The sequence below is a fragment of the Zalophus californianus genome, chromosome 1, assembly GCF_009762305.2.
Source record: "Zalophus californianus isolate mZalCal1 chromosome 1, mZalCal1.pri.v2, whole genome shotgun sequence".
NCBI lineage: Eukaryota > Metazoa > Chordata > Mammalia > Carnivora > Otariidae > Zalophus > Zalophus californianus.
Genome location: NC_045595.1, coordinates 1,280,378 through 1,307,927, shown reverse-complemented (window position 1 = coordinate 1,307,927; position 27,550 = coordinate 1,280,378). Strand labels below are relative to the sequence as shown.

General features: G+C 60.7%; 1 protein-coding gene and 1 long non-coding RNA gene across 2 annotated transcripts; both read left to right on the top strand.

Annotated features, from left to right (window-relative positions):
- The first annotated feature begins 484 nt into the window (after positions 1-484).
- BTBD2 (BTB domain containing 2) lies at positions 485-20,828 on the top strand. The gene is made up of 9 exons (XM_027586102.2): positions 485-915; positions 12,706-12,825; positions 15,550-15,706; positions 16,750-16,855; positions 16,949-17,146; positions 18,875-19,067; positions 19,199-19,286; positions 19,430-19,576; positions 19,772-20,828. Exons 1-9 carry the CDS (start codon positions 494-496, stop codon positions 19,931-19,933), a joined length of 1,593 nt encoding a protein of 530 aa, XP_027441903.1. The 5' UTR covers positions 485-493; the 3' UTR covers positions 19,934-20,828.
- On the top strand, positions 1,576-6,391 carry LOC113917985. The gene is made up of 3 exons (XR_003518403.2): positions 1,576-4,174; positions 4,455-5,029; positions 5,914-6,391. It is a non-coding gene; the product is annotated as an uncharacterized LOC113917985 (long non-coding RNA).
- Positions 20,829-27,550: the final 6,722 nt, after the last annotated feature.

The window sequence follows — 27,550 nt, the reverse complement described above, 5'->3', positions numbered from 1 at the left end:
TCCGACCTCCCCGTGTCCCCTCTTCAGGGCATTGGGGTACTCTGACACTATGAGTGTGCGTAGCAATTTGGGGGTTCCAGCCCTGTCTGCGCTTCCCATCAGGTACCTGGCCCAGAAGGGGGCTCATTTCTCCTCCTCTCCTCTCTCCCCGCCTCCTCCCCTCCCCTGCCCGGCCCCTCCCCACCCCTCCGCGACCCCCTCCCTCTCGCCCCGCCCGTCTCCCCGCCCCCTCCCTCGCCCTCCCCCCGCCCGCTCGCCCCCTCCCCTTCCCCTCCCTTGCCTTCGTCCCTCCCCTCCCCTCCCCTCCCGTCGCCCCGCCCCTTCCCCTGCCCGCCCCCACCCCTTCCGTCGCCCCTCCCCTCCCTCGCGTCGCCCTCCCCTCCCCTCCCGTCTCCCCGTCCCTGCGTCCCTCCCCTCCTCTCCCGTCGCCCCGCCCCCTCCCCTCCCCGCCCTCCTCCCGCCCGCCCCGCCCCGCGGCCGCCGCACCGACAAGATGGCGGCGGGTGGGAGCGGCGGGCGCGCGTCGTGCCCGCCGGGGGTCGGCCCGGGCGCGGGGGGCGGCCCCGGGCCCAGCGCCAACGCCGCCGCCGCCCCCGGCAACGCGGCCGCCGCCGCCGCCGCCCCGGCCCCCGCCGCCCCCGGGCCGCCCCCCGCGCCCGCGCCCGGGCCGGGGCCGGGGCCGGGGCCGGGGCCGGGGTCGGGGCCGGGGCCGGGCGCGCAGGCCGCGGCGGGCGGGGAGCGGGCGGCCGAGGAGCCGGGGGCGGCGGCGCTCCTGCGCGAGCCCGTCTACAACTGGCAGGCCACCAAGCCCACGCTGAAGGAGCGCTTCGCCTTCCTCTTCAACAACGAGGTGCTCTGCGACGTGCACTTCCTGGTGGGCAAGGGGCTCGGCGCGCAGCGCATCCCGGCGCACAGGTGGGCCGCCGCCCCGGGCCCCCGCCGTCCCCGGGCCCTGGGATCCCCAGCCCCCACCGCCCCATCCCCAGCACCCAGCCGCTCCAGGAACCCGCCACCCCTCAGGACCCCTGGCACCCACTTTGCCGCCGTCCGGTGACCCTGCTGGGCCCCCATCCACCCCTCAGCCCTCTGATGCTCGCCATACCCTGGCCTTGGGACCCCCACCTCTCCGTCCCCCAGCGGACTCCGGCCACCCTGTCCAGGATCTCCGGGCACAGCCACCCCCACCACCCTGCCCCAGGGACCTCCTGCACCAAGTGCCCCATCCTTCCCCGGTGGTGACCTCCAGGCCCCCACCAGACCCCTGCCTCTTGAACCCAGAAGCCCAGACTCCTAAACCACATAACCCCCTCAGCGATCCCAGTTCTGTGACACCCCAGCCCCATGTCCGCCCTGGCCTCCAGGCCTTCTCTCTGAAAAAGGGGGCATTGTTGGCCCAGGTCCGGGCCCCCCCCCCCCCGCCAGTCTCCAGGATGCAGCCCTCAGCCCCCAGGGCAGGGTGGGACTGATGTCAGACTCCCGGTCCGTTCCCCATCTCTCTGACTCTGCTCCCCGATGCACTCCAGGGAGCTGGGGGAGGGGGCCTCACGGGGAGGGCTCCATTGGGGGAGGGGGGCTGGGGGTTTCTTGCCACTGACCTGGAATGTTCCGCAGCCTGCTGTGAGTGGTCCTCCCTGCCTTTCTGACACGTGGCCTCTGTTTAACCTGTGCCTTTGAGATGTTTCTTTCTGGCTTTTTCTTGGTTATTTACGTACGACTGGATCTAGATTCCTGCCTACAGAAGGTTCCAGGCTTGTGGTTGGGTCCCCAGGACCTCCCGTGGCTCCTCCCTCCCCTGTGTGTGTGCAGCCACATGGGCCTCACCCCCACGCAAGCCTGGAGTAGGGGGCCTGATCCCAGAAGCAGCCCCCCACCTCGGCCTCCCTCATGTCCACCTGTGCTCCTCAATACTGCTCAGCCCAGTCTGGCCTTTACAGCTCCCCCTCCCCCGCCCCCACCAAGCTTCAGGGAACACATGGAATGAGCAAGGTGAGGCTGCATGGGCTCCTGCCCCCCTGACCCAAGCCCTTTGGGGATGGGGCCACGTGGATGCCGCTGGAAACCCCACAGGGAGGGGGAAGGGGGACCTCAGGGTTTCTGCTTCAGGGGAGCGAGGGGGTCCCCCGGGCACCCCTAACCTTAGGACATGTACTCGACTGTGTGTGGCTGTTAGTGGTGAAGAAGGGATGAGGAAGGTGGGCGTGGGGCCCCCCAGAGAAGTGGGGGAAGGGTGTGGCGCTGCTGGGCTCGGGAGAATGGCTGGGAGCAAGGGCTCTGGTAGGAAGGCCGGCCCGGCGTGATATTTAGTGAGCTTTTCTGAGAGCAGCAGGGAGATACAGGGCCCTGGGAGGGGGTGGCAGGGATCCGTACCCTGAGCAAGTGCTGAGCAGGGCGAGGGGGAGGGGAGACCTGGAGACCAGAGGGGCTGGGCACGCAGCAGGGGCAAGGGGGCACTGTGGGCCAGAGGGACAGTCGGCTTTGACGGGGGCCCTGGCTGTGGATGGAGCCTGCAGGCGCTTGGTGAGGACCAGAGAAACAGGGCTCCTCTCCCTGGTGCGGTGAGGTGGCAGCTTGGTAGGGGAGGGAGAGCGGGGGCTGCGGCGGGGGGCCCCCCCGGACCCTGGCTCCAGCATCGGAGGGAAGGACAGAGTGGTGGAGGTAATGGGGCAGCCTGGGGGGAGGGGTGTGGATGGGGCCGGTTAGTGCTTGGGAATGGCTGTGGGGAGCCACCCTGAAAGTGTGGTCTGGGATGCGGCTCTTCTGGACATGCTGACATTCATATTCACCTTCAGGCGGGCCCACCCACTGCACCCGGGGCTTCTCACACTAGTGGCCACACGAGTCCCAAGTCCCCAGGGAGCCCGGCCCCCTGGCACACCTTGCTGGTTCCTGCAGGCATCGGTCGGGGCCCCAGGGACTCCCTGGGTGTGTGTGTTTGATGTCCAGAGAGGGTCCGGGGCAGGCCGAAAGCACTTTTCTTGTCCCATTTACCCTGGTATTGATGCCCCACCATTTGGCCTTTACTGATAGAAGGTTCTAGTTCTTTTTCTTTCTTTTCTCCCTTTGGGTTGTGATTTCGTACAGATTGGTGAAATTTTACCTGCAGTGATCAGGTAGATCACTGCCCAGCAAGTGGCCCTGGGCTTTCTGTGCCTTAGTTTCCCCACCTGTGAACTGGGACTGACCACTCGGATGCCTCCACCCCAGGACTTCTGGGAGGATTGACTTGGTGACCCAACCGAGTGCTTATCACAGCGGTCCAGGGTGAGCTTAAATAAAGGTGCGGACATCACCCAGGGCGTGAGGCAGGCAAGTCTAGAGGCTGAATCCGAGTGCGGAGCGTGGGGGAGGTGAGGCTCCGTACCCCAGAGCCCCGGTGGTGTGTGCGGGTGCTCCCTGCCTGGGCCCAGGCCCCAGGCCCCAGGAAGTGATGGTAACCCCACCGTGGGGAGACCTGGCACACCCCACCTGGGCCCAGGGGTCAAGTTCAACTCCAGAGTGATGTTGAGCGGCCCGTCAGGGACCCCTGATGGGACAGGACCAGAAGGGCACCCCGGCTCTGTAGTTCTTCCCCAAACCCATAACCCCAGTGTCGTGGGTTGAATGGTGGCCCCCCAAAAGGTGTGTCTTCATCCCAGGCCCTTGTACCTGTGAGTGGGACCTTATTTGGAAAAAGGGTCTTTGCAGATGTGATTAAGTTCAGGGTCTCGAGATGAGATCATCCTGGATTATCTGGTGGGCTCTAAACCCAATGACACGTGTCCTCCTAAGAGACACGGAGGAGAGACAGAGGAGAAGCCCCTTGATGACCATGGAGTCAGGCACTGGAGTGCCGTGGCCAGAGGCCGGGGGACCCCTGGGGTCCTGCGGAGCTGGAAGAGGCAGGTCGGACCCTCCCCTGGAGCCTCCCGAGGGCCCTGCCGCACCTCTGTCTGGGGCTTCTGGCCTCCGGGACTGGGAAAGGATGAAATCCTGTTGTCGGGAGTCGCCCTGCGTGTGGGGCCTTGTTAGAGCAGTCGTGGGAAACCGAGATCTCCAAACTCCACAGGCAAGCAGCTGACAAGCCCGGATCGGGGACACGCTGTGGGACACCTGGCTGGGCGTCCAGGAGGCTGTCAAGGTCACGAGAAACAAGGACAGGTGGAGATGTTGCCACACGCTATGGGCTCTGAAGGAGGTGATCAGATGCCATGTGGGGCCCCAGGTGGTGTCCTAGGGCAGAGAGAGGGGTTAGGGCCAGAACATGGGCACCACTGCGGTTGAGGCCGCCTCCAAAAAGTGGGGACTTGAGCGAACACCTGCCTCCCCCCCGCCCCCCGGCGGGCATGGGCTCCGGGCGCAGGCTGACCCGGGCTGTGGGGCAGGAGGGCCGGCATCCGTGCAGGCTGAGGAGCGGGCCCTGGCCCCTGGTCCCGAGGCTCTGCCTGGCCTTCACCCGGTACGCTTTTCCCTCTAAGCTCCCAATGACGGGCACCCCCGTGGTGGTGGTCATGGCCTTGCTCCTCTCCTTCCCTGCTGCCTTCGGAGCCCCAGGAGAAGGCCTGGCATGCAGTAGGTGCTCAGTAACTGCAGGGCATCGACCTGCCCGAATCAGATGTCTGCTCTCCCTTGCTGGCGGGCTCTGCGGAGATGCCGCGGGGCTCGGGGTAGGGCGGCCCTTGTGAGCGATCCGGGCGCTGCCGCAGTCAGTATCGCAGACGCCCGAGCTCATCCGTCTTGGAGAATGGAGCAGAGAAGGCCAGCAAGCGGAACGGTCTTTCTGGGGTCTCTCCGGGCATCGATCCGTGTTCTGCTACAAGAACATTTTTTGATGACTCTGGCTTTCCGGTATGTTTTGAGAACTGCTGAGGCCCTTGTTCCCAATTTTATTCTTTGTCAAGACTTCTTCAGCTGGTCGCACATTGACCCTTTTGGCATCGATGGCCCACCCGTCCCTCGGGCCCCCCTCAAACAGTCACAGACACGTGGTGCTGGCGGGAAGCATCTCTGTCCCTCCACGGCCGACATTCCAGCCCGGCATCAGCCAACTTAGGTAAACAGCCTCCGTTCCCCGTACTTAATTCTGCCCAGCAGGACAGGTGTAGACAACACATCAGTGAATGAACACGGCCATGTCCCAATAAAACTATTTGCAGAAACAAGGGGTTGGCCAGTTTGCGGGCCCCTGGGCAGACTCATGGTTCCGTTGGATCTCTAGAATCAGTTTGTCAAGTGCTGAAGGAATTTACTGGGGGGACGGGTCCCCCAGCGATACCAGGCTGCGGAGAGCGAAGGTTAGGGTACAGAGCGTATCTGGGAGCAAGATCTCTCTCCATTTGTTCCGGGCAGTTTTTGTGTTCCTAGGACAGTTTCGTGGTTTTCTACATGTGGCTTTTGCACATTTATTGCTGATTTTGCTCACTTACTTTTTTTTTTCTCTGTTGTGAATAATCTTTGTTATATTTTTCCAGCTGGTTCTTGCTGGGAAGCTGTATGTTTTTTGCATATTTATTTCTATCTGATTTGAGCGATTTCTGTCCAAGCCCTTGTTCATGTTAATAATTGTTCAGTGGATTCTGTGGTCTGGCACTGTCCGATACTTTCCTGTGATGATGGGAATGTTCTCGATTTATGCCGTCCAGCGCTAGCTACACGTGGCTACTGAGCATTTGAATATAGCTGTCATAACTGAGGAGTTGAGTCTTTCATTTTTTAAAAAGATTTTATTTATTTGAGAGAGAGAGCAAGCACGAGCGGGGGGTGGAGAGGCAGAGGGAGAGGGAGAAGCAGACTCCTCACGGAGCAGGGAGCCGGACATGGGGCTTGATCCCAGGACCCTGAGATCATGATCTAAGCTGAAGGCAGATGCTCAACCGACTGAGCCACCCAGGCGCCTTCTTACTGCACTTCTGACCACAGGACATTGCTCCCTAACAGGTGATAGCAAGGAGCCTTTGTGTTTTGTGTTTTTCATCGACAAATGGGACCACGGATGCTGGTTTCCGACGGCTTCTCTCAAGTTTCTCTCGATTCCCTGCTTTCAGAGGGTTTCGTGAGTGTGGGTGTGGGGTGCTCCCAAGCCCTTTCCCCGCAGCCTGGTCCGGGCCCTGACAACTGTCTATGTGGAAAGTGTGCACCGCCGTGTGGCCGCCGCCCCCTGAGGTCCCCCCGCCCACTCGCTGCCATCACCGGCCTGCCTTCTGTCTCTCCCAGTCTGCTGTTTTTAGAAATTTCATGTAATTAGAGTGATACAGCATGTCATCTTCAGTCTGGCTTCTTGAAAGTTTTTGAGGGGTGCCCGGGGGGCTCGGTCAGTTAAGCGTCTGCCTTCGGCTCTGGTCGTGATCTCGGGGTCCCGGGATCGAGTTCTGCGTCGGGCTCCCTGCTCGGCGGGAAGCCTGCTCCTCCTCCTCCCCCTCCCCCCGCTTGTGCTCCCGCTCTCTTTCCCTCGCTCTCTGTCTCAAATTAATAAAATGTTTAAATAAAAGAAAAAGTTTTTGAGATTCATCCACGTTGTTGTGTGTATCAGTACACTCAACCCTTGAACCATGTGGGGGTTAGGGGCGCCGGCCTCCTGCACAGCCAAAAATCCACATGTAACTCCACCCCTGAGGCCTCACCCACTGAGAGCCCACTGGGGACCGCAAGCCTCACCAGTGCACGGACGGGGACGCTTTATGTATCTACCGTGTACTGTGTTCTTAGAACCAAGAGAATCGTAAGGAAGAGAAAGGGCGTTTTGAGTCCCATGCTGCCTTTACTGAGAAACATCCGCCGGTGTGTCGACCCGCACTGTTCAAGGGTCAGCTACAGCCCAGTTACCTTTCTTTTTTTATTTTAATTTTATTTATTTATTTGTGGCGGGGAGGGGCAGAGGGAGAGGGAGAATCCCGAGCAGGCTCCTCGCTCGGTGCAGAGCCCGATGCGGGGCTCGATCTCACGGCCCTGAGGTCATGAAGGAAGCTGAAATCACGAGTCCGAGACTTTTTTTTTTTTTTGAGATTTTATTTATTTGAGAGAGAGAGCGTGTGAGCAAGAGAGTATGAGTGAGGGGCAGAGGGAGAAGCGGGCTTCCCGCGGAGCAGGGAGCCCGACGCGGGGCTCGGTCCCAGGACCCCGGGGTCACAGCCTGAGCCGAAGGCAGACGCTTGACCGACTGAGCCGCCCAGGGGGGTCCCAGCTCAGTTACGGTTACTGCTAAAGTTACTCACGCAGTCACTGAATTCAGCTGCAGGGACGGACCGGGGTGTGTCCATTCACCAGCCGCTGGGCATCCGGGCTGTGTGCGGTTTCCAGGCTGCCGTGTGCGCTGGGGCACGAGTCTGTGCGTGGACACACGGTTCCTTTCCTCTTGGACAAATACCTGGGAGCGGACCCTTGGAATTGGGGGTAACTCTGACAGTTGACAGTTTAAGAAAGCGCCAGCCTGGGGCGCCTGGTTGGCTCGGTCGCCTGGGCGTCTGCCTTCGGCTCAGGTCGTGATCCCAGGGTCCTGGGACCGAGCCGTGAATCGGGCTCCCTGCTCAGCGGGAAGCCTGCTTCTTGCTCTGCTGCGCCCCTCCCTCATGCTCTGTCAAATAAATAAAATCTTTAGGGGCGCCTGGGTGGCTCAGATGGTTCAGCGTCTGCCTTCGGCTCAGGTCATGATCCCAGGGTCCTGGGATCGAGCCCCGCATCGGGCTCCCTGCTTGGCGGGGAGCCTGCTTCTCCCTCTCCCTCTACTGTCCCCCCTGCTTGTGCTCTCTCACTCTATCAAATAAACAAAATCTTTAAAAAAAAAAAAATAAAAAAATAAAATAAAATCTTTAAAAAAAAGAAAGCAAGCAAGCGCCAGCCTGCTCTGCGGTGCATGCGCACCGCCTGCCCCGCGTACTGGCCTCGCGGCTGCCCTGCTCCCCCCTCCCCCCACCTCTGGGAGAGTCTGCCCACAGCTGCTATCCCTTCTGAAATGCCTGGGGCCTTCCCTTTGGGGAGAGGTTTTCAGGGGCTCATTCTGTGCTTGCGTGTGTTCCGAGCGTCTCCGGGAGTCCGTCCCAGCTGGTTGCGTCTCCCCAGGACATCATCCCTTCATCTAAGCTGTCCCAGTTTGTTGGCATGAAACTGTTGGAATTCTTTCATCTTTAGGGTCCGCAGTGACGGTCTCGCCTGCGCTGCTGATTTTGTGGCCTGTGTCTCTTCCGTGGGCGGCGGGTTCTGGGTGCCCCCCTGCGCCCGGGCTCACGAGGTCCTGCTGTCCCCCTGTGGGCTTCCTTCTCTGCTTGCGGTGGGTTTGCTCCCCACTGTCTGGACGCCTGAGGCGGGAGCTCCCCTGGCCGATCCCCAGGCTTTGCCTCGTGGATTTGCCACGTTTGCTTCTAACGGCGCCTCTTTCCTCGTGGCGGGTGGTGTTTCCATTTTCAGGCCAGCCGAGATCTTTTCTCCTTTGCCGCCCGTTACTCCCCCACTGGGTTGCTTCGAAGTGTGTTCGTTTCCAGACATTTGGGGATTTCTCAGATTTCCTCTGGTTGTGGATGGCTAATTCCTCTGCAGAGTGTGGTGTGGCCGACGTCAGCCCTGGTCGTGCGTTCACCTGGGGACCGTTCCATGTGCGCGTGGAGGGTTCGGTCAGGCCGGCGGTGACGGGTGGGCCGCGGTCTGTGCGCCGCTCTGCCAGCCTTCGAGAACAGTCCAGAAGCTCCAGCTCTGGTGGTCCGGCTGTCTCTCTCTCCCTCAACGCTCAGTTTCTGCCTCGCGTATCTGGGGAGCCCGTTGCCAGGCGCGTGCTCATCCGTGACTATTCCCCGTTGCCGGCGCACGGCTCCCTGAGCCCAGGAAATGTGCATCTCCAGTGAGGGCCGGATCCTGCCGCCCGTCGGGTGGGATTCACGCCGTCTCTGCGGGCTGTGCCTTCCTCATCCCCCGGGGCCACTCCCGCGGTGTGGCTGGATGTCAGGCAGTGGCCTGCGTCCTTCCTGGGGCATCGTGGCCAGAGGCCTGCCACCGCCGTCCCCTCCAAGTGGCTCTCCCCGGGGGACACCGCGAGGCTCTGCGCACACCCTGTGTCTTCTCCCTGTCGCCCCAGGCCGTCGTGCTGGGGGTGGGGGTTCTCCCCGCGCACGGCTGCGGCCCAGGTGTTTGCTGGTGGTGCTTTTCCGCGTCCGTGACCGCGTCTGCGTCCGTCCGCTGGATTCTGCGAGGAAGTGCGGTCCCTTTCCGTCCCTGCGCTCACGCAGTTAGGTAACTCCGTCTTTGTGGCCGAGGGTACGTACGTTATGCAGTATGCGTGCGAGGCTGTGGCTCGTGCCGTCCCAGGTTTGGCCATCCTGCATCCTCCTGACGCTTCCCCGTCGCGCTTGGAGCGTTTCTTTACTTGCTGGCCCCACGAGACACTCCAAGCTCGTCTTGTCCTTTCCCCGCTCCGGCCCCGGGGTCCGCCGCGTCTCCAGGGAGCTGGTCCCGTTTGTTGGTGTGGGATGTAGACCCCAAGCTCCGGGCGCTGGGTGTCCCCTCGCTGCCGGGCTGCCCATGCGTGGAGCCGCAGGATGCTCCCCATGCCTCTGCTCCAGGCCAGCACCCCGGAATCCGCGCCCCTCCCACACTTGACACCCTGTGCCCTCGGCAGGGGGCCCCGGCTCGCACCGTCCACCACACGCCTGCTCCGTGGCGCCGCCCAGAGCACACGACTCTCCGCTCAGGAGCCACCCAGAGGAAGTGCGGGGCCGCGGCCCGTCCGGGCAGTGGGGTCCTCCTGCGGGATGTGTCCTCCCGGGTCCGGCTCCTCTTGCTGAGCCCGGTGTCCTCGGGGTCCCTCCGAGTCGTGGCAGGTGTCGGGGTCCCTTCCTTCCGGAGGCTGGAGCGTGTTCCCGCGTGGGGACGGACCGCGCCGTGTGTATCCTTCATCCACGGACACGCGTGCGTCCCCCTTCTGGCCGCTGTGACTCGCGCTCTGTGAACACCGGTGTGCAGGCCGTGTGGACGCGTGCGCTCGTCTCTCCCGCACGTGCACCAGGCGTGAGCTGCTGGGCCACGCGGCCGCTCGGGCTGGGCCAGCAGAGGAGCTGCCAGACGGTTCCCACGGCGGCCGCGTACCTCGCGCTCCCGCCGGCCTCGCCGCGGGTCCTGCTCTCTCCGCATCCGTGTGGCCCCTCGGCGTGGTCTGCATGGCTCATCCCAGCCGTCTGCGTGGGGTGAGGCGGCGTCCCCCGGGGGGCAGATCGGGGCTTGGAGAAGACCGGGTGGCCAGCCAGGCGGGGCGGGGCCGGAGGCGCGAGGGGTGTGAGCAGAGGGCCCGGGGGTGCAGATGCCCCTCAGACACGGCAGTCTTGCGGGGGGCGTGGGGGCTGGCAGCCTCTTACTGCGGCGCTGGAGCCCATGTTCCGGCGAGAGAGTGAGGTGCTTCCCCCAAGCTGGAGAGGAGGACCCGGAAGGCACTTTATCTAAGGAGCGCGTGTGGGGGTGCAGTGAGGGGCCTGGGGCCGCCGAGGATGCGGGTGAGGCTGGCCGCGCTTGGGGCAGGGCCCCAGAGGCGTTTCCTGTCCCCGTCCTGGGGCCAGACGTCCAAGGCCGACGTTTCATGGAGGCTCCGGGGACGGTCCTTCCTGCCTCTCCCAGCTCCTGGGGCTCCAGGCATCCCCGGGCTCATGGCCGCGTCCCTCCCATGTCTGTATCTGTCGCCACGTGGCTTCTCCCTGTGTCTGTGCTCAAAGTCCCCTCATGAGGACACCAGCGTGGGACTAGGGCCACCCTGCTCCCATATGACCTCACGTGAACCGGTCACGTCTACGAACACCATTTCCAAGTGAGGTCCCATTGCGGCTTTCCAGGTGGACATGACTTCTGGGGGAGGCTGTCCTCCCCACTTGGATTCCCATCTGGTCCCCTGTCTCGGGTCTGGTCCCCAGACATGCTCAAGCCCCGCGCACACGGCGGTCCGAACGAGGGCCTGGGAGGCGCGCCCCTGGATGGTGGGGAAGGTGGGAGCTGGGGAAGGAGGTCCTCCCCGTTAACATTTGGGGGCTTCCCAGCCTGGGGTTCGCTGGGAGCCGTGGGCAGGCTGGGAAGGAGAATGTGGGGGCCGCTCTGAGCCCCGCGTGTGTCACGATGGGGACCCCAGGAGGGGGTGTGACGCAGGGCCTCGCGGACCCGGGGACGGGTGCTGTGCGGCAGACGGGCCGCGGGGTGAGCCCTGGAGACTGCGGGTGGACAGCACAGAGCACGGAGCAGTGCTCCGGCGGTGGGGAGGTTGCCGCTGCCTCGGACGAAGGCTGGGGGGGCGCCTCTCTTGTCCTCGCCCACTGGGCCTTCCTGTCCTTGCGCTGAGAAGTCACGGGCAGGTGGGTCCCGCACGGTCATACCACTCTGGATGAACCCTTCGGCCTCACGGCTGCCACCTCCTAACGCTCCCCTGCGCTCCTACCGTTCCCCGGGCCCTGATGCCCTTCCCTGGGGCCTCACCCCGCTCCAGTGTCCCTGCCAAGCCTTCCCTGACTCTCCTCCCATCACAGGCTTACGTGCTTCCTGCCCCACAGTCAGGCTGTCCATGCACTGGACCTGCACCTGCCTCCCTCCAGGACGGCCAGGACCCTAGTGCCCACAGCCTGAGCACGGGGGTGTGTGTGTGTGTGGGGGGGGGGGACACCCACAGCCTGAGCACGGGGGTGTGTGCGTGGGGGGACACCCACAGCCTGAGCACGGGGGTGTGTGCGTGGGGGGACACCCGCAGTCTGAGCACGGGGGTGTGTGCGTGGGGGGACACCCGCAGTCTGAGCACGGGGGTGTGTGTTTTGGGGGACACCCACAGCCTGAGCACGGGGGTGTGTGCGTGGGGGGACACCCGCAGCCTGAGCACGGGGGTGTGTGTTTTGGGGGACACCCAAAGCCTGAGCACGGGGGTGTGTGCGTGGGGGGGCACCCGCAGCCTGAGCACGGGGGTGTGTGCGTGGGGGGACACCCACAGCCTGAGCACGGGGGTGTGTGCGTGGGGGGGCACCCGCAGTCTGAGCACGGGGGTGTGTGCGTGGGGGGACACCCACAGCCTGAGCACGGGGGTGTGTGCGTAGGGGGACACCCACAGCCTGAGCACGGGGGTGTGTGCGTGGGGGGGCACCCACAGCCTGAGCACGGGGGTGTGTGCGTGGGGGGGGCACCCGCAGCCTGAGCACGGGGGTGTGTGCGTGGGGGGACACCCGCAGCCGGAGCACGGGGGTGTGTGCGGGGGGGGGCACCCGCAGCCTGAGCACGGGGGTGTGTGCGTGGGGGGACACCCGCAGCCTGAGCACGGGGGTGTGTGCGTGGGGGGGCACCCGCAGTCTGAGCACGGGGGTGTGTGCGTGGGGGGGCACCCGCAGCCTGAGCACGGGGGTGTGTGCGTGGGGGGACACCCGCAGCCTGAGCACGGGGGTGTGTGCGTGGGGGGGCACCCGCAGTCTGAGCACGGGGGTGTGTGCGTGGGGGGACACCCGCAGCCTGAGCACGGGGGTGTGTGCGTGGGGGGACACCCGCAGTCTGAGCACGGGGGTGTGTGCGTGGGGGGACACGGGGGACCTGCTGTTGCTGGGCCGGTTGCATAGCCTCCCTCCTGGAAGCATCTGCCACTAGGATATTCTGGGCCAGCATCTGCTGGGGCACCGGCTGGAGCCGCTCCCCGAGCACCTCCTGTGGGGACACATGGGGCCCCGACAGCCCCCAGACTGGGGTGCCGGGAACAGGCGGGGCCGCATGGAGGGTAACCGGGCTCTTCTCTGACGCCAGGTTCGTGCTGGCCGTGGGCAGTGCCGTCTTCGACGCCATGTTCAACGGGGGGATGGCCACCACATCCACCGAGATCGAGCTGCCCGACGTGGAGCCGGCCGCCTTCCTGGCGCTGCTCAAGTAAGACTTCTAGATCTTTCTCGGAGGCCCCCACCCCGTTTTCATTTTTGTATGTTTTTAACAGACGTAATTTTCAGACGGGACAGTCCACCCATTGGCAGCACACAGTTCAGTGGTTTGTAATGTGTCCACAGCGTTGGCGACTGATTCCACACCCCGTCACCCCACTCCCCTCCCCCGGCCCCCGCGAGCCCCCTTCCCGTCCGCGGATCAGCCCGCTCCGGACGTGTCACCCACGCGGACGCACACCCCGCGTGGCCTCCGGTGTCCGGCTCCCTCCCTGCGCGTCGTGGGCTCGGGGTCCGGCCCCGGGGCCGCGCGTGCAACTCCCCGTTCTCACCCGTCGTGGTCAACGGGTTGTGGAAGAAGTAAGATAATGTGAGAATGTTCAGTACCAGCTCTAGTGTTTTCTTCTTGAGCCTCAAAATTCCCTCAAGCGCGTTAGCATCAGAGCGGTGAGCACCCAGGGCGGGGGCTGCGCCCTCCGAGCAGGGGGCAAGCGAGGCTGTGGGCTGGCGGGGCTCTGCCCCTCCGCTGAGCACAGGCCTCTCGCTTCCAGAAACACCGGGGGTAAATCACGGCGGGGAACTTTACAGACTGTCCCAAACAGTTAACATTTCTTTTTAAATGCAGAGTTTATTTTTTCTCTTTGATTATAAAGATGGCACAGACTCACAGGGGGAGAGAGAGAGGAAGGAAGGAAGGAAAGGAAACAAACGAGCGTGCAGGACGGGAGGAGCCGCCCCCTGCCGCGTCCGAGGCCGCGTGGGTGCTCCCCTCCCCCGCCGTCCGCAGCGCACTGGCAGGCGGGGCTTTGTTCCCGTTGGTCCCCTCGGCGGACGCCCCTTAATGCTTGGCGCGGTCTGATACGCTTGGACGCTTGGTCCTGTGCGCCACTCCCGGCGTCTCCCCGAGGACAGGTAGCGCTTTGGGGAACAATCTCAGGGATTTGTCATCGTGTAACTTCTCAGGTTGCTAAGACCAGCGGCGGATGGGCTCCGTCCCCAGCACTCACCCTGCGGCTGGTATTGTGAAAGCAGCCGGACTATTTGTAAACGATCGGGGAGGGGAGGCTGGGAGCCACTAAAACCTCAAGTACAAGAACAGGTGACAAAACCATGATGAGCTATCACTTCATACCCACCTGGGCAACTATTACGAAAAACACAGAAAAAACAAAAGAAGATAACCAGAATCAGTGAGGAGCGGGGGATTGGGACCCCCGTGCGGGGCCAGTGGGGTTGGGAGACGTGGCCACCTCTGCGAGACAGGAGTGAGGTCCCCCAAGAGGTTTAAACGCGGAGTCACCGTGTGACCCAGCAATTCCGCTGCTGGACGTCTCTGTGAGAACTGAGAGCAGGGACTCAAACAGGTCCCCGCGCACCCGTGTTCACAGCAGCACGATCCTCACGGGACAGACACAACTCAAGTGTCCGCCCCTGGGTGCAGGATAAACACCACGTGTCCATCTACACGCTAGACGGTTAACAGGGACAGACGCCGAGGACACTGGGCTCAGGGAGAGGAGGCAGACCCCACTCCCAGGAGGTCCCCAGAGGAGTCCCGTCCACAGAGACGGAACGGAGAGGGTGGCAGCGGGGGCTGGGGCAGGGGGTGGGAGTCCGTGCTTCACGGGGACAGAGTCTCAGTTTAGGGAGATGGAAAGTTCTGGAAACGGAGGGTGGGGGTGGTCGCATGACACTGAGGCATATGCCTAAAAATGCTTACAGTGGTATTATTTATGCTGTGCATGTATTTTTTAAAGTGTCATTTAAGTAATTTCTAGCCCCGATGTAGGGCTTGAACTCCCAGCCCTGAGATCAAGAGTTGCATGCTCTTCCGACTGAACCAGCCAGGCGCCCCCTTGTTGTGTGTAGTTTATTGTAACTTTAAAAAAATAAATAAAAGATGTTCATGAGAAAACAAACAGGTGACCGGTTGCAGTTTGCCGAAACCCTGGCTTAGATTGAACTCAGGTGGGGTGCTGGGTTCCGCCCTCTGGCTCCCGGTTCCCAGCACTCCCGCTGAGCTGCTGCCCCCAGGGCTGACGCTGTCCTCCTCGCTGGTGTGTTAAGCGGCCGACCCCGTCACAGGTGCGCCCACTGCGCTGCTGACCTCGGGTCCGGGGTCTCCCTGACCCCACAGGATTACAGCTGCTGATGTGGGAGGCTGTGTGGGGGCTTCCAGCACATTCTCGGGAGACCCCGGACTCGGGCACAGCCTTCTGGGCCTTGCTCTTGCTCTCCGTGCTGCATCCCGCCGGCTTCGGCCCAGGGTTCTCATCTCTCCACCGCCTTGTTCTGTAAAATTGACCGTACCTCCACGTTCCCAGTGCGGCGATGGTGGTGGTCATAGTGCCTGGTTCAGGCTGGCCTTCCTGGTCCTGCGACGCGCCCCGAACTCGCGGAGCCTTGCAGCCACGTGGACGGCCGTCCCACGGCAGATCCCACGCAGCTGCCTCCAGGGGAGTCGGGGGGCCTTCCGCGTTGGTGCCCTGGCACGGGGCCGTCCCACCAGGAAGGAAGGGGCCCGCCGCATAGACGCGTGTTTCGGTGGTGGAGTGTGGGTGGGATGGTCTCTGGCTGGCCTTGGTGGGTGATGGTCTTTGCCAGGTCATAGGGCAACAGGCGCTGGTTCTGGAAGGCTCCTGGGGCTGGGCTGGGGGGGCAGGGGCTGGAGTGATGTCTGCCAGCCGGGTCTGACGGTCCTAGCGTCCTGTCTTAGGTTTCTCTACTCGGATGAGGTTCAGATCGGACCCGAGACGGTCATGACCACGCTGTACACAGCCAAGAAGTACGCGGTGCCCGCGCTCGAGGCCCACTGCGTGGAATTCCTGAAGAAGAACCTCCGGGCTGACAATGCGTTCATGCTGCTGACGCAGGTGCGCGGGGGCGGGGCGAGGCTGCGCTCGAGCGGGGACCAGGCGAGGACGCCAGGGTGCGGGGGGTGCGCGGGGCCGGGGCAAGGACGGGTGTGCTGGGACGGCGGGGGGGGCAAGTGAGGTCAATGGGACCCGGCGAAGACGAAGGCGCGCGGGGCCGGGCGAGAGGCGGGTGCTCCGGAGAGGGTACAGGTGCGCAGGGGCCGGGCGAGGACGCAGGTGCGCCGGGCGAGGACACGGGATCGCGCGCGGGAGAGGGCGCGGGTGCACGGGGGCTGGGGGCGCGAGGCCTGTGAGAACGTGGGTGTGCGGGTGCGGGGCGAGGATACGGGTGCGAGGGGTCCGGCGGAGGCCTGGGGCAGGGGGACCAGGTGAGGATGACGTGTGCAGGGGCCGAGTGAGGATGGAGGGGCGCAGGGAGCCGGCGATGACGCGGGTACGGGGCTGGTGCGCGGGGGGAGGGGTGAGAGTGCGGGGGCGGGGCAAGGAGGAAGAGTGGATGGGGGGGTAGTGGATGGGGGGGTGGTGGTTGGGGAAGGTGAGGACGCTGGGCCGGGCGAGGAAGCGGGCGCGGATGCAGTGGGGGGCGGGTGGGAATGCGGGTGCATAGGGGCGGGGCAGGGGCCCTGAGACTGGGCGCAGGTGCGCGGGGGCGGGGCAAGGATGCTGGTGTGCTGGGGTTTTTGGAGGTGGCCTGGCCCCGGGCCAAGGTGGGGGGCAGCCCCGATCGTGCTTCCTGCTCTGTGTGGACGCAGTGCTGCCGGCCTCCTCTCCGGGCTCCGGGGCTGGTGGGTCCCGGGGAACCCCCCCCTTGGGTTGCCAGATTGAGCAGCAGCGGTAAAGAACTGTTTGGCACGGCGGTCTCCCACGCGCTGTCCGGCTGTGGAGGTGCGGGCCCTGTGGCGCCTGGGCTCCGGGCCGCGGCTCCCTAGTCTGTGTGGGCTCCGCGGCCCGCGCCGCGTGAAATTCATGACGAGGTGTGACCCGAGGGGCGTCCGGGGCCCCTGCCTCGGGCCGTGGGTTGACGCACGCCCTCTCGCCAGGCGCGCCTCTTCGACGAGCCGCAGCTGGCCAGCCTGTGCCTGGAAAACATCGACAAGAACACAGCCGACGCCATCACCGCCGAGGGCTTCACCGACATCGACCTGGGTAAGGCCCTGGGGTGCGGGGGCGCGCAGCTGCCGTGGGGGGGGGGGGGCTCTGAGAGCCCGCGAGGCCGCTGAGCCGGTCCCGTCCCCGCAGACACGCTGGTGGCCGTGCTAGAGCGGGACACCCTGGGCATCCGGGAGGTGCGCCTGTTCAGCGCCGTCGTCCGCTGGTCCGAGGCCGAGTGTCAGCGGCAGCAGCTGCCTGTGACCCCCGAGAACAAGCGCAAGGTGCTGGGCAAGGCGCTCGCCCTCATCCGCTTCCCGCTCATGACCATCGAGGAGTTTGCCGCAGGTAACGGTCAGGGGCCGGGGACCGCTCGGCAGGAGCACGACCCCCAGGGACCCCAGGTGTGACCCCGAGCCAGCTGTGGGCAGCGCGGGTGGGCCTCTCTGCCGAGGATGCCCTTGCCATGTCGCGTGGACAGCGTGGAGCGCATGTCTGTGTGTAAAGACCCAACGCCCCACAGACGCCACCCGACGGGCGCCTGGGTTCCCTTCCCTCCGTGTCCGAGTGTCTGCGCGCGCGCTGGGCTCCCACGGGCCCCCGGCTTGGGTTCACGTCCTGGGGGCCGGGCTCTGGCGTCGGCATCCTCGACAAGCCTGTGTGGGCTGGGAGGTGGCCGGGCCCCGGGCCAAGGTGGGGGGCAGCCCCGACCGTGCTTCCTGCTCTGTGTGGACACAGTGCTGCCGGCCTCCTCTCCGGGCTCCGGGGCTGGTGGGTCCCGGGGAACCCCGCCCTTGGGTTGCCAGATTGAGCAGCAGCGGTAAAGAACTGTTTGGCACGGCGGTCTCCCACGCGCTAGCCGGGACGCCCTTCTGCAGAGTAGTTGTCTCTGACGGGAAGTTCGGGTCCGGCTGTTCCGTCCGTGCCCGGATCGCTCATTCATCGGCCGCGTAGTGAGTGCCTCTCGTGTGCGGGGACCACGGGGGCCTGGGCGCTACGGACCGGGGCCAGGTGGTTGTCAGGGGGCCAGGAGCACCGATGTCCCCAGATGTGGCCCAGGGGGCCCGGGGGCACCCGGCTGTGACAGAGCCGCGCTGTCCCGTCCCCACACCCATGGCAGTCTTGCTGGGCTCCTCCCTTCCCAGCCTGGCTTGCACCCCCAAAACCGCTCTCCCGGAGGTCCCCCTGCCCACGGGGACGCTCACCCCCCCGGGGCCCCAAGCCCTGCAGGTGCCATCCGCTCACCCTTGGCGTGGAGCCTCTGCTGCTTCCTGTGCCCCCCACTGCCCCTTACCCCGCCTGTGAGGGTCCCCCCGGGCCGCCCTTGCTCTGCCCGAGGTCACTGGGAATGACCCCGTGTGTGTCCTCTGGGGTCGGGCTTTCTGGCCCTTCGTCACTCAGCATGTTTTAGAGAACGCCCCTGCTTCTATGTCCCACTGGAAAATACCAGACGAGAGAGAAGTTGGAAAAAACTCCGCCCAGCTGAGTGCGCCACGGCCGCGGTCTGATGTATTTTTCTTTCTGCATTTTCTATGCAGAGATTAAAGAGAACCATGGTTAACACCGTATTCCACTTTGTATCTTCCTTACTCACCAATAGCTGTCCCCACGGGTCCCTCGGGGCCACCCTGTCCTGAGCCCCAGGCTGTCACCAGCCTGAAGAGGCCAGCTCCCAGCGCTCGCCACCCCCTCTGCCTCTGGGTTGCCCCCTCCCGGACCCCCCTCTGGATCAGGGCCTGTCTCGCGAGTCCCCCCCTTGCCAGCTGACTGCTCCTCCTGAGCCTGGGCAGGGCGGCCGCTCCCCCCCATACCCCGCCCCGGGCCGCTGTTTGCCCGGCGACCTGGGGCCGGGAGGGGCATGTTGCCCCGGGAGCCAGTGAATCGGACGCCCCCCCAAGTGCCAGGGCCGGGCTGTCCTGCCCCAGGGTTGCCCGGACCCCCCCTCGGCCCCAGGCGTCCTCACCTGAGATGCCCGTGCGGTGCCCTCGGAGGTTCATGGCCGCCCTCCCTGCCCGCCCTCCCCAGCCGCCAGGCCGGCCCCCACTGCAGCCCGACCTCCGCCCCCTGTGCCCGCAGGGCCCGCGCAGTCGGGCATCCTCGTGGACCGCGAGGTGGTCAGCCTCTTCCTGCACTTCACCGTCAACCCCAAGCCGCGTGTCGACTTCATCGACCGGCCACGCTGCTGCCTCCGGGGAAAGGAGTGCAGCATCAACCGCTTCCAGCAGGTGGAGAGCCGCTGGGGCTACAGTGGCACCAGCGACCGCATCAGGTGGGCCCCCGGGCGCGGGGCTGGGGGAGCTGGGGAGCCGGCCGGGCACGGGAGGGGGTGGGGGCCCCGGCGGGAGGGTGGCAGCCGCGACGCTCAGCCTTGGCTTAGCACCTCCTCTGTCCGCGGCTCAGGTTCTCGGTCAACAAGCGCATCTTCGTGGTTGGCTTCGGGCTCTACGGCTCCATCCACGGGCCCACGGATTACCAAGTGAACATCCAGGTGCCCACCCCGTGTCCTGCCCCCCATCAGCCTGCTCGTGGGTCGGTCACAGGCTGGATTCTGTGCGGCTCGCCCTCCGTGGGGTCCTGCGGTGGGGGGGCGCGGGGGGCCCTGGTGAGCAGCACCCGCTCCCGCCCCCACAGATCATCCACACGGACAGCAACACAGTCCTGGGCCAGAATGACACAGGCTTCAGCTGTGACGGCTCCGCCAGCACCTTCCGGGTCATGTTCAAAGAGCCGGTGGAGGTGCTGCCCAATGTCAACTACACGGCCTGCGCCACACTCAAGGTGTGTCTCTCCCTGACCCCCGACCCCGTCAGGCCCCCGACCCGCAGTCACGGGGCGTAGGGCGCAGCCATCGCCACGGGGGGGCTGCCACCCCGAGGCCCCCAGTAGGACACCCTCAGGAGGGGCTCTGCCGCCCCCCGCCCTGCTGGGGCCCCGGGGTGCCTGACTGCTGGGACCCCCTCCCCCCTCCCCCAGGGCCCGGACTCCCACTACGGCACCAAGGGCCTGCGCAAGGTGACCCACGAGTCCCCCACGACGGGGGCCAAGACGTGCTTCACCTTCTGCTACGCGGCCGGCAACAACAACGGCACGTCCGTGGAGGACGGCCAGATCCCCGAGGTCATCTTCTACACCTAGGCCCCCGGGCCCCCGACGCCACCTGGTGCAAGGAGGCCGTCCCCCGTCCCAGGTCATGTGTGCGCGCTCTGCCCCGTTTCTGGGCGTCAGGAGAGGGTCACTCCCGTGGCAAGCCTGGCTGCCTGCTCAGAGGAGCCGGGCAGGGGCTGTGAGACTGGCCCCTAGGACTTGGGGCGGGGTGGGGGGGGGCAGGGCTGGCCTGGACCCGCCCTGGGCGGAGGGTCCGCTGGGTCCTTGGGCGTGGGAGTCGTGCACGCCATCCCTGAGCTCGGGGCTGCCCGACTACAGGTTCCAGACAGGATCCTGTCTCATGTTTGTCCGGTCTCAGCGCACATGGCAATGCGTCTTGGATCCCCACTCCTCGGGTAGGAGGCAGTCTGTGGGGGCACCCCTAGTGCATTTGCTTGGGGTCTCGGGTTCTGGCCTATTCACTGGGGATGCTTAGGCCGCCCCAGCCCCGGTCCCCAACACACTGGCCTCGGCCCACCCCCCCCCCTTGAGGTCCTGCAGGCTGGCTTTCTGCCAGGCCTGGGCCCACCCAATGGGCCCAGTGAAGGGCCACCCTCTTCCAGCCTCTGCAGCCACGGGCATGGATCACAGACCCCGTCTGCCCGGGCAGTGCTGTGGGTCCGCCGTGGTGGCCAGGTCCTCGGCTGGCCCGCCTGCCCCCCACCTTGTACATACTGCAGCCCTGCCCCACCCAGCCTCTGAGTGAGCACTCTGGCCAGAGGTGCTGGAGGGCGCAGCCCCTCCCCCAAGTCCTTCCCGCCTCCCCACCATGTGTTTCCACCCCAGTGATTCCTTCTGGAAACTGTCCTCCCCAAAGCCATGGAAGGTGTGCTCTTCTCACACCATACCCCCAAATAATTTTTTTAAATAAAGGAATGAAACGTAACCACCCTGACCCGCGTGCTTCTTCCTGTTGGAGGTGGTGGACAGGAGCCTGGCAGCTTTGAGGTCTGGCTCTTCTCTCTGCAGCTGCTTCCCCCACTGTAAGACTGGGGGGCCTAGGGAAGGGCCTTCTGCCCATGTCTGGAATCTCAGTCCCCTGACATAGACGTCCCCGCCTTGGGGCATCCAGTAGCGTTGGGGACCCTCCCCATGCCCTCTGTCCTCTGTACAAACTTCTGGTTTGCGCATCGTGCCCCTGCTGTCCAGCAACGGGGGACCCCGGGGAAGGCTCTGCCCGTTGGACCTGGGGCTGGGCTTGGCACACAGTAGGTCCCTAGGCCGTGCCTGTGCAACACGGGTGACCTGACCCGGCTTCCCTGCTCGGCTCTGCTCCATGTGTCAGGGAATCCCCAAGAACAGGCAGAGAGAGAACAGGGCCTGAGAGCTAAGAATTTTCCAAAATGAGTAAAGACCTCAATCCATACATTTAAAAATCTGTGACACAAAGTGAGATTAAAAAAAACAAACTCGTGGGGCGCCTGGGTGGCTCAGTTGGTTAAGCGACTGCCTTTGGCTCAGGTCATGATCCTGGAGTCCCGGGATCGAGTCCCACATCGGGCTCCCTGCTCGGCGGGGAGTCTGCTTCTCCCTCTGACCCTCTTCCCTCTCGTGCTCTCTCTCTCTCATTCTCTCTCTGTCAAATAAATAAATAAAATCTTAAAAAATATCTTTAAAAAACAATAAAATAAATAAAATAAAAAAATAAAAAAAACAAACTCGCATATACTCAAACTGCCAAAAACCAAAGGAAAAAAAAATCTTAAAAACAGGAGAGGGGCGCCTGGGTGGCACAACTGGTTAAGCATCTGACTCTTGGTTTTGGCTCAGGTCATGATCTTGGGGTTGTGAGATCGAACCCTGTGTCAGGCTCCATGCTCAGTGTGGAGTCTGTTTCTCCTTCTGCCCCTCCCCTAAGTCATTAGCGCACACTGTCTTTCAATAAATCTTAAAAAAAAAAAAAAAAAAAACTACCACCAAACTAGAATTCTATGCCCTTCAAAAATGAAAATAAAGCTAAATGAAGTTAAAAGAAAACAAACAGCAAGACGGGGGACCAAAACTCAACTATGTCACTTACGTTAAACGTATACAGATCTAAACACTCCAAGTAAAAGATAACAACTGTCAGACTGGATACAAAACCAAAACTAAACTAGTTCCTAATTACCAGAGTCTCACTTTAATTACAAAGAAACAAAAACTGAAGGCAAAGGGTGTTAAGTTTCACTATGCAAACGCTAACCTTAGAAGAAAGTGGGCGTGCCTGCATCAGTATCAGGCAAAGGAGGCTGGAGGGCACCAAGGGCTCCTGGAAGTGTAGGACATCTCAGCGATGAATGGGTCAACTCGATGGGAAGAAAGAACAGCCCTAAGTGTATGCACCATAGCACGGCTTTGAAATTGCTAAATCCAGAGTCAACAGAACAAAACGGAGAAACCTCTGATCCTAGTTGGAAACGAACACCATCACACCCTCTCAATGTGTAAGATTTCACCTGATCAGCATCTGTAGAATGCTGCACTCTGATGGCAATGGAATCAAACTGGAAATAAATCATAGGAAGATAAAAACATGTTTACATAAATATAGGCTAAAAAGCCATACGGAAATTAGGAAATATTTTGAACTGAACAATCATCTCATTGTACTATTCCAAAATTGTAGGATCCTGTTAAAGTGGAATTGGGGAAATTTATATTTTATGCACAGATTAGAAAAGAAGAAAGTTTTTTTTTTTAAGATTTTATTTATTTATTTGAGAGAGAGAATGAGAGATAGAGAGCACGAGAGGGAAGAGGGTCAGAGGGAGAAGCAGACTCCCCTGGAGCAGGGAGCCCGATGCGGGACTCGATCCCGGGACTCCAGGATCATGACCCAAGCCGAAGGCAGTCGCCCAACCAACTGAGCCACCCAGGCGCCCAAGAAGAAAGGTTTAAAACCAAAGGTCTAAGTTTTCATCTTAAGAAACGAGAACAACAGCAAAGTCGATCCCCAAAATGGGAAATAAAATGCTGAGACCAAAAATGAAGCAGAAAATGAATGAAATACAAAACAAACCATTAGCTGGTTTCTTGATGGAATCCTAGCAAAAACAAAAACATTTTTTTTAAGAGCGAAAAAGCCAAGAGCGATGTCAAGACTGAAAAGGGGACAGCACTACAGACCCTACAGATACTGAGGACAGAGTAAGAGGGGTTATTTCTGGTTAGGATATAGACAGTCAAGGCAGACTGTAACTTTGGTTTAAAAAAAGACGAGAGATGCACTACGGAAATCACATATAGGTACAGCCACTATTGCAAACAGAACTGGAGGTTCCCCAAATAATTTAAAATAGAAATATACAATGCAGCAATTCCACCTCTGGGTGTACATCCAAAAGAAATGAAATCAGTATCCCAAACATCTGCACTCCCACGTTCAGTGTGGCATTACTAAGAAGACATGGAAATGAAGTGTCATGGCGGATGAATGAAGAAAATGTGATATGTAGTGTGTATTATACACTATTTATTTATTTATTTATTTATTTATTTATTTATTTAGCTAGCTAGCTAGCTAGAGAGAGAGAGACACAGACAGGGACAGAGCACAAGCAGGGGGAGCAGCAAGCAGAGGGAGAAGCAGACTCCCCGCTGAGCAAGGAGCCCAATGCGGGACTCCATCCCAGGACCCTGGGATCATGACATGAGCCCAAGGCAGCCACATAACCGACTGAGCCACCCAGGAATCCCTATTTAGCACCCCCCCCTTTTTTTTTAAAGAAAAGCTCTGCCATTTGCAACAACATGCATGACATTATGCACACAAAGACAAATGCTATATGATCTCTTACATGTAGAATCTGAAACTAAAACAACTCCATGGAACCAGAGAGTAAATTGGTGGCCAGGGGTGGGGGAAATGGGCAGATGATGGTTGGCGGGGGGGGGTACCAGATCTGTTATAAGATGCACACATTCTGTGGGTGCACTGTACAGCCTGGTGACTACAGTTAGCACAGTCCTTGTACCTGAAAGCAGCTAAAAGGGGGACCTTGTGTTTTTACCATATACACACAGTCAACTCTGTGAGCTGATGGATGTGTTAACTTCCCTGGTCGTGGGGATCCTATACAATGTCCTATTGTATGCATGTATCAGGCCACATCGAACATCCTAAATTTTTTAAAAAGTTAAAAGAAGTATTTAATTGTAAATATATCAAAGGAATGTGGATGCTGAGGAATCTAGAGAGGCTAGGTTTCAGGGGAAGAACGACTGGCTGGAGAGCAGAGGCCAGCAAGTGCCCCCCAGAAGCATATGCTTGAGCTGGGTGTGCTGTGGGTAGGGCATTCTCTGCCAAAGAGAAGCCAGCTGGGGCCGACGCCTGTGTGGGCTGGCAAAACAAACCCGAACCTGAAGGAGCTCGAAAAATGGCAGGTTTTCTCCCATGGGATTTTGCTTAGTGCTTGGCTGGTGATGCAGGGTGGGTGGGGGTGGAAAGACAGAGTGAAATCTGTGGTCTCTCCATGCTTGGAAATTGGAGTCCTGCTAGAACCCCGGACTGGCAATAAAAACAAGGCAGCTCAAGACATGAATAAAGTTCAAGACCTGAAAACTAGAGGTGACCCAAAGCTCAAGTGGGAACCCAGCCTGATCAGCCGGCCCAAGTCCGTCATCCAGGCCAGCCAGTACAGGAAGGAGTGTCCTCTTGCTGGGGGGGCAGGTGGGCCTGGCTTCTCAATGTTCAAATGCAATGTTTGGAATGCAAAAACAATTCCGAAATGTGAAGGAGGAAAATGTAATCTATAATCAAGAGGAGGCGAAAACAGCCAATAGAAGCAGACCTACAGGGGCCCCAGATGTTGAAACTAGAGGTCAAGGACTATTACATCACTGCTCTACATCTGTTAAGGAATAAAGACAGTGAGGCAGAGGGACGAAGGAATGGAGGATTTCAATAGAGAAATAAGCTCTACAAACACAAGTGGAAACTTTAGAACTAAAAAATACCTAAAATACATTGGCTACAGGGCGCCTGGGTGGCTCAGTCAGTTAAGCATCTGCCTTCACCTCAGGCCGTGATCCCAGGGTCCTGGGATCGAGTCCCATGTTGGCTCTCTGCTCAGCGGGTCTGCTTCTCCCTTTCCCTCTGCCTACTTGTGCTCTCTGTCAAATAAATAAAACCTTTTTAAAAAATTATATACTGGATAGCTTAAGAGCACACAAAGCATCACCAAAAAACAAAAAACAACACAAAACAAAACAAACAAAAAAACAGGACTAATAAAATCCAAAGACATGTCAAAATTATCCAAACTGGAAGCATAAAGGAAAAAAAAAATAGAAAAACATAAAACAAAACAAAACCCCTGGAGTATCAGAGACCTTTGGGGTCAGATGAGACGGTCCTACGCATAGATAACTGGAGTCCTGAGGGCGGGGGAAGCTCGGAGAAACACTCCATGAGCTAATAGCAGGAAATGGCCCAAAGCTGATGAAAAAGACACCAACACACAGATCTAAGGAGCTCAGCAAATTGCCCTGCAGGATAAATACAAAGAAAACCACACATCACAGCCAAATGACTTACAGACAAACAGACTCACAAGCAGCAAGCAGCCAGACAAAAAGGTACGTGACTTTGAAGTGAATGATGACAATCACCTCACATCAGAATCAACCGAATGACATCTTTAAAATGCTCCAGAGCAAAAAACCCAAAACACACCCCACAAAAAACCAAATCCACCTGCCAACCTAAAATTCCATTCCCAACAAAACACCCATCGTTAATGGAGACTAAACATTCTCAGGCAACCAAACGTTGTGAGACTCTGCTGCCCCAAAACGCACACTACAGAAACCACTGAAGGCAGTTCTTCAAGCTGAAAGGACAGGACGCGAGACGGAATCCCTGGAGGGCAAGAAGCCAGAAAGAGCACTTGGAGTCAGTACACGGACACGTGTGTGTGTAAAAAGTGTATTCGCAGTTACATAACACAAATGTAACAGGGAACTGTGGGCTTGTAACATTCGTCAAAAATAAAAGAAATGGCAAAAATAGCACAGAAGGGGGGTCAGTGGAAACAGGAAATACGTGTACACGCCAACACGCATCTGCACGTCCCTATTTTTGCATTTATCTCTCTGCTTCTATATTAGGAGCCACAGTTTGAGCTGACCCCTCTGGCTCTAACCCAACACCCCAGGGCTCATGTCGGTCTCCTTCCTCGGGCTTGAGCTTACAGCTGGGCTTTCTGTGCTTCTTTTGGTCGTGGGTGTACGTGCTCACCCGCAGTCACAGCCCACCCATCCCCCGGGCGAGGGCTGCAATGCTGAGGCCCTGCTACGAAGCACAGCCTGGCGGCACGTGGACCCTCGGCTCACGCCCGTTTTACTGAGCTTTTCAAAAGGCTGCTCTGTCAGCCCTTTGCATTGTGTGTTGGTTTGGAAAAGTCTCATTGCTAAACCCTCTTGCCCTGGCAAATTACCTTCTTCCTGCCGGCAGGCCCCAAGGACCATCGTCATCTCTGAAACAGGGTCGTTTTACTAGGAGATGCCTCGTAGGTGGCTGTTCTGTTCCTTAGGCGCCCGTTCAGTGTGGAGGTTTGGGGGTTTGCCTCCATCTGGAGGAAACACTAGCTCCAATTTGCTTCTTCGAAGGCCCGGCTCGCGTGGTGTTCCTCCATGGCCTCTGCCTTCCTCCTGACGCGTGGCCCCTCGTGCTTCCTCTTTTATCCTGTTCTGCTTCTGTGCCCTTTCGTGAATCTCTCCTGGAGTCCTGGGCGCCCTGCAGAGTATTCCCCATCTCTAAAGTCATCTTCCCACTTCTGTATTTCCTTCCTGAATTCAAGCTTTTTCCGCTTCTGGTTTTTGCCCATTTCTGTCTTTAGTTTTTGAATTTCTGATCCAAGATGATTTTCACAAAAGTCTTCGAATGCTGTTGGGAGCCAGTCTCGCCGTCTTCTTCAGCTTCGAAGTTACCTACCCAGGGAGGCTGGGAGTTCCCTGGTCGAACTCCCTGGTCTGTGGTGTGCAGGGCCAAGGTCTGGTTTGGTTAAGAATCCACTCCCTTTGCTTCTGGCCACATCACTCAAAGACCCCTTACAGGGGCACTAGTCCCACCGGGGGGGTTCCCCCCACAACATGACCTCACCTAACCCTCATCACCTCCAAAGACCCTGTCCCTAACACCGTCCCACCCCACTGGGGTTACGTTGTCAGCATATGAACGTTGGGGGAACACACGCAGTCCACGGCATCCGCCAGAGAGATCGCTTCTCCTCCGTGCTGCATGCAAGGCGACTGGTGAGGCCGCCCTGGGGCTCCCCACTTGGTCGGGGCACTGGAGACCCAAGCATCCAGCTGCAGCTGCCCTCCCCCCCATTTCTCCTGGGAGAACAAGCCACTTCGTTAGGGTTTCTAATGTGTTTGCGTGAAGCCAGGCCCCAGGGGACCTTACCTGTTCTTCGCTCTCATCTTGACTAGGTGAACGGCAGTGTCTCCAGCCCCCAAACACAACCAAGCCCCGCTCCAACACTGACCGGAGCTCTCGGTCTCTCGGTTCTCCTGTTCGGGCTGTCCAGGTCTCCTGAGCAAGGGGTCACCCCGAGCCTGCCCCTCCCAGGGACGTAAGCATCTGTGCTGCCGTTGCTGCTTCAGCCAAGCCTCTTGGAAACA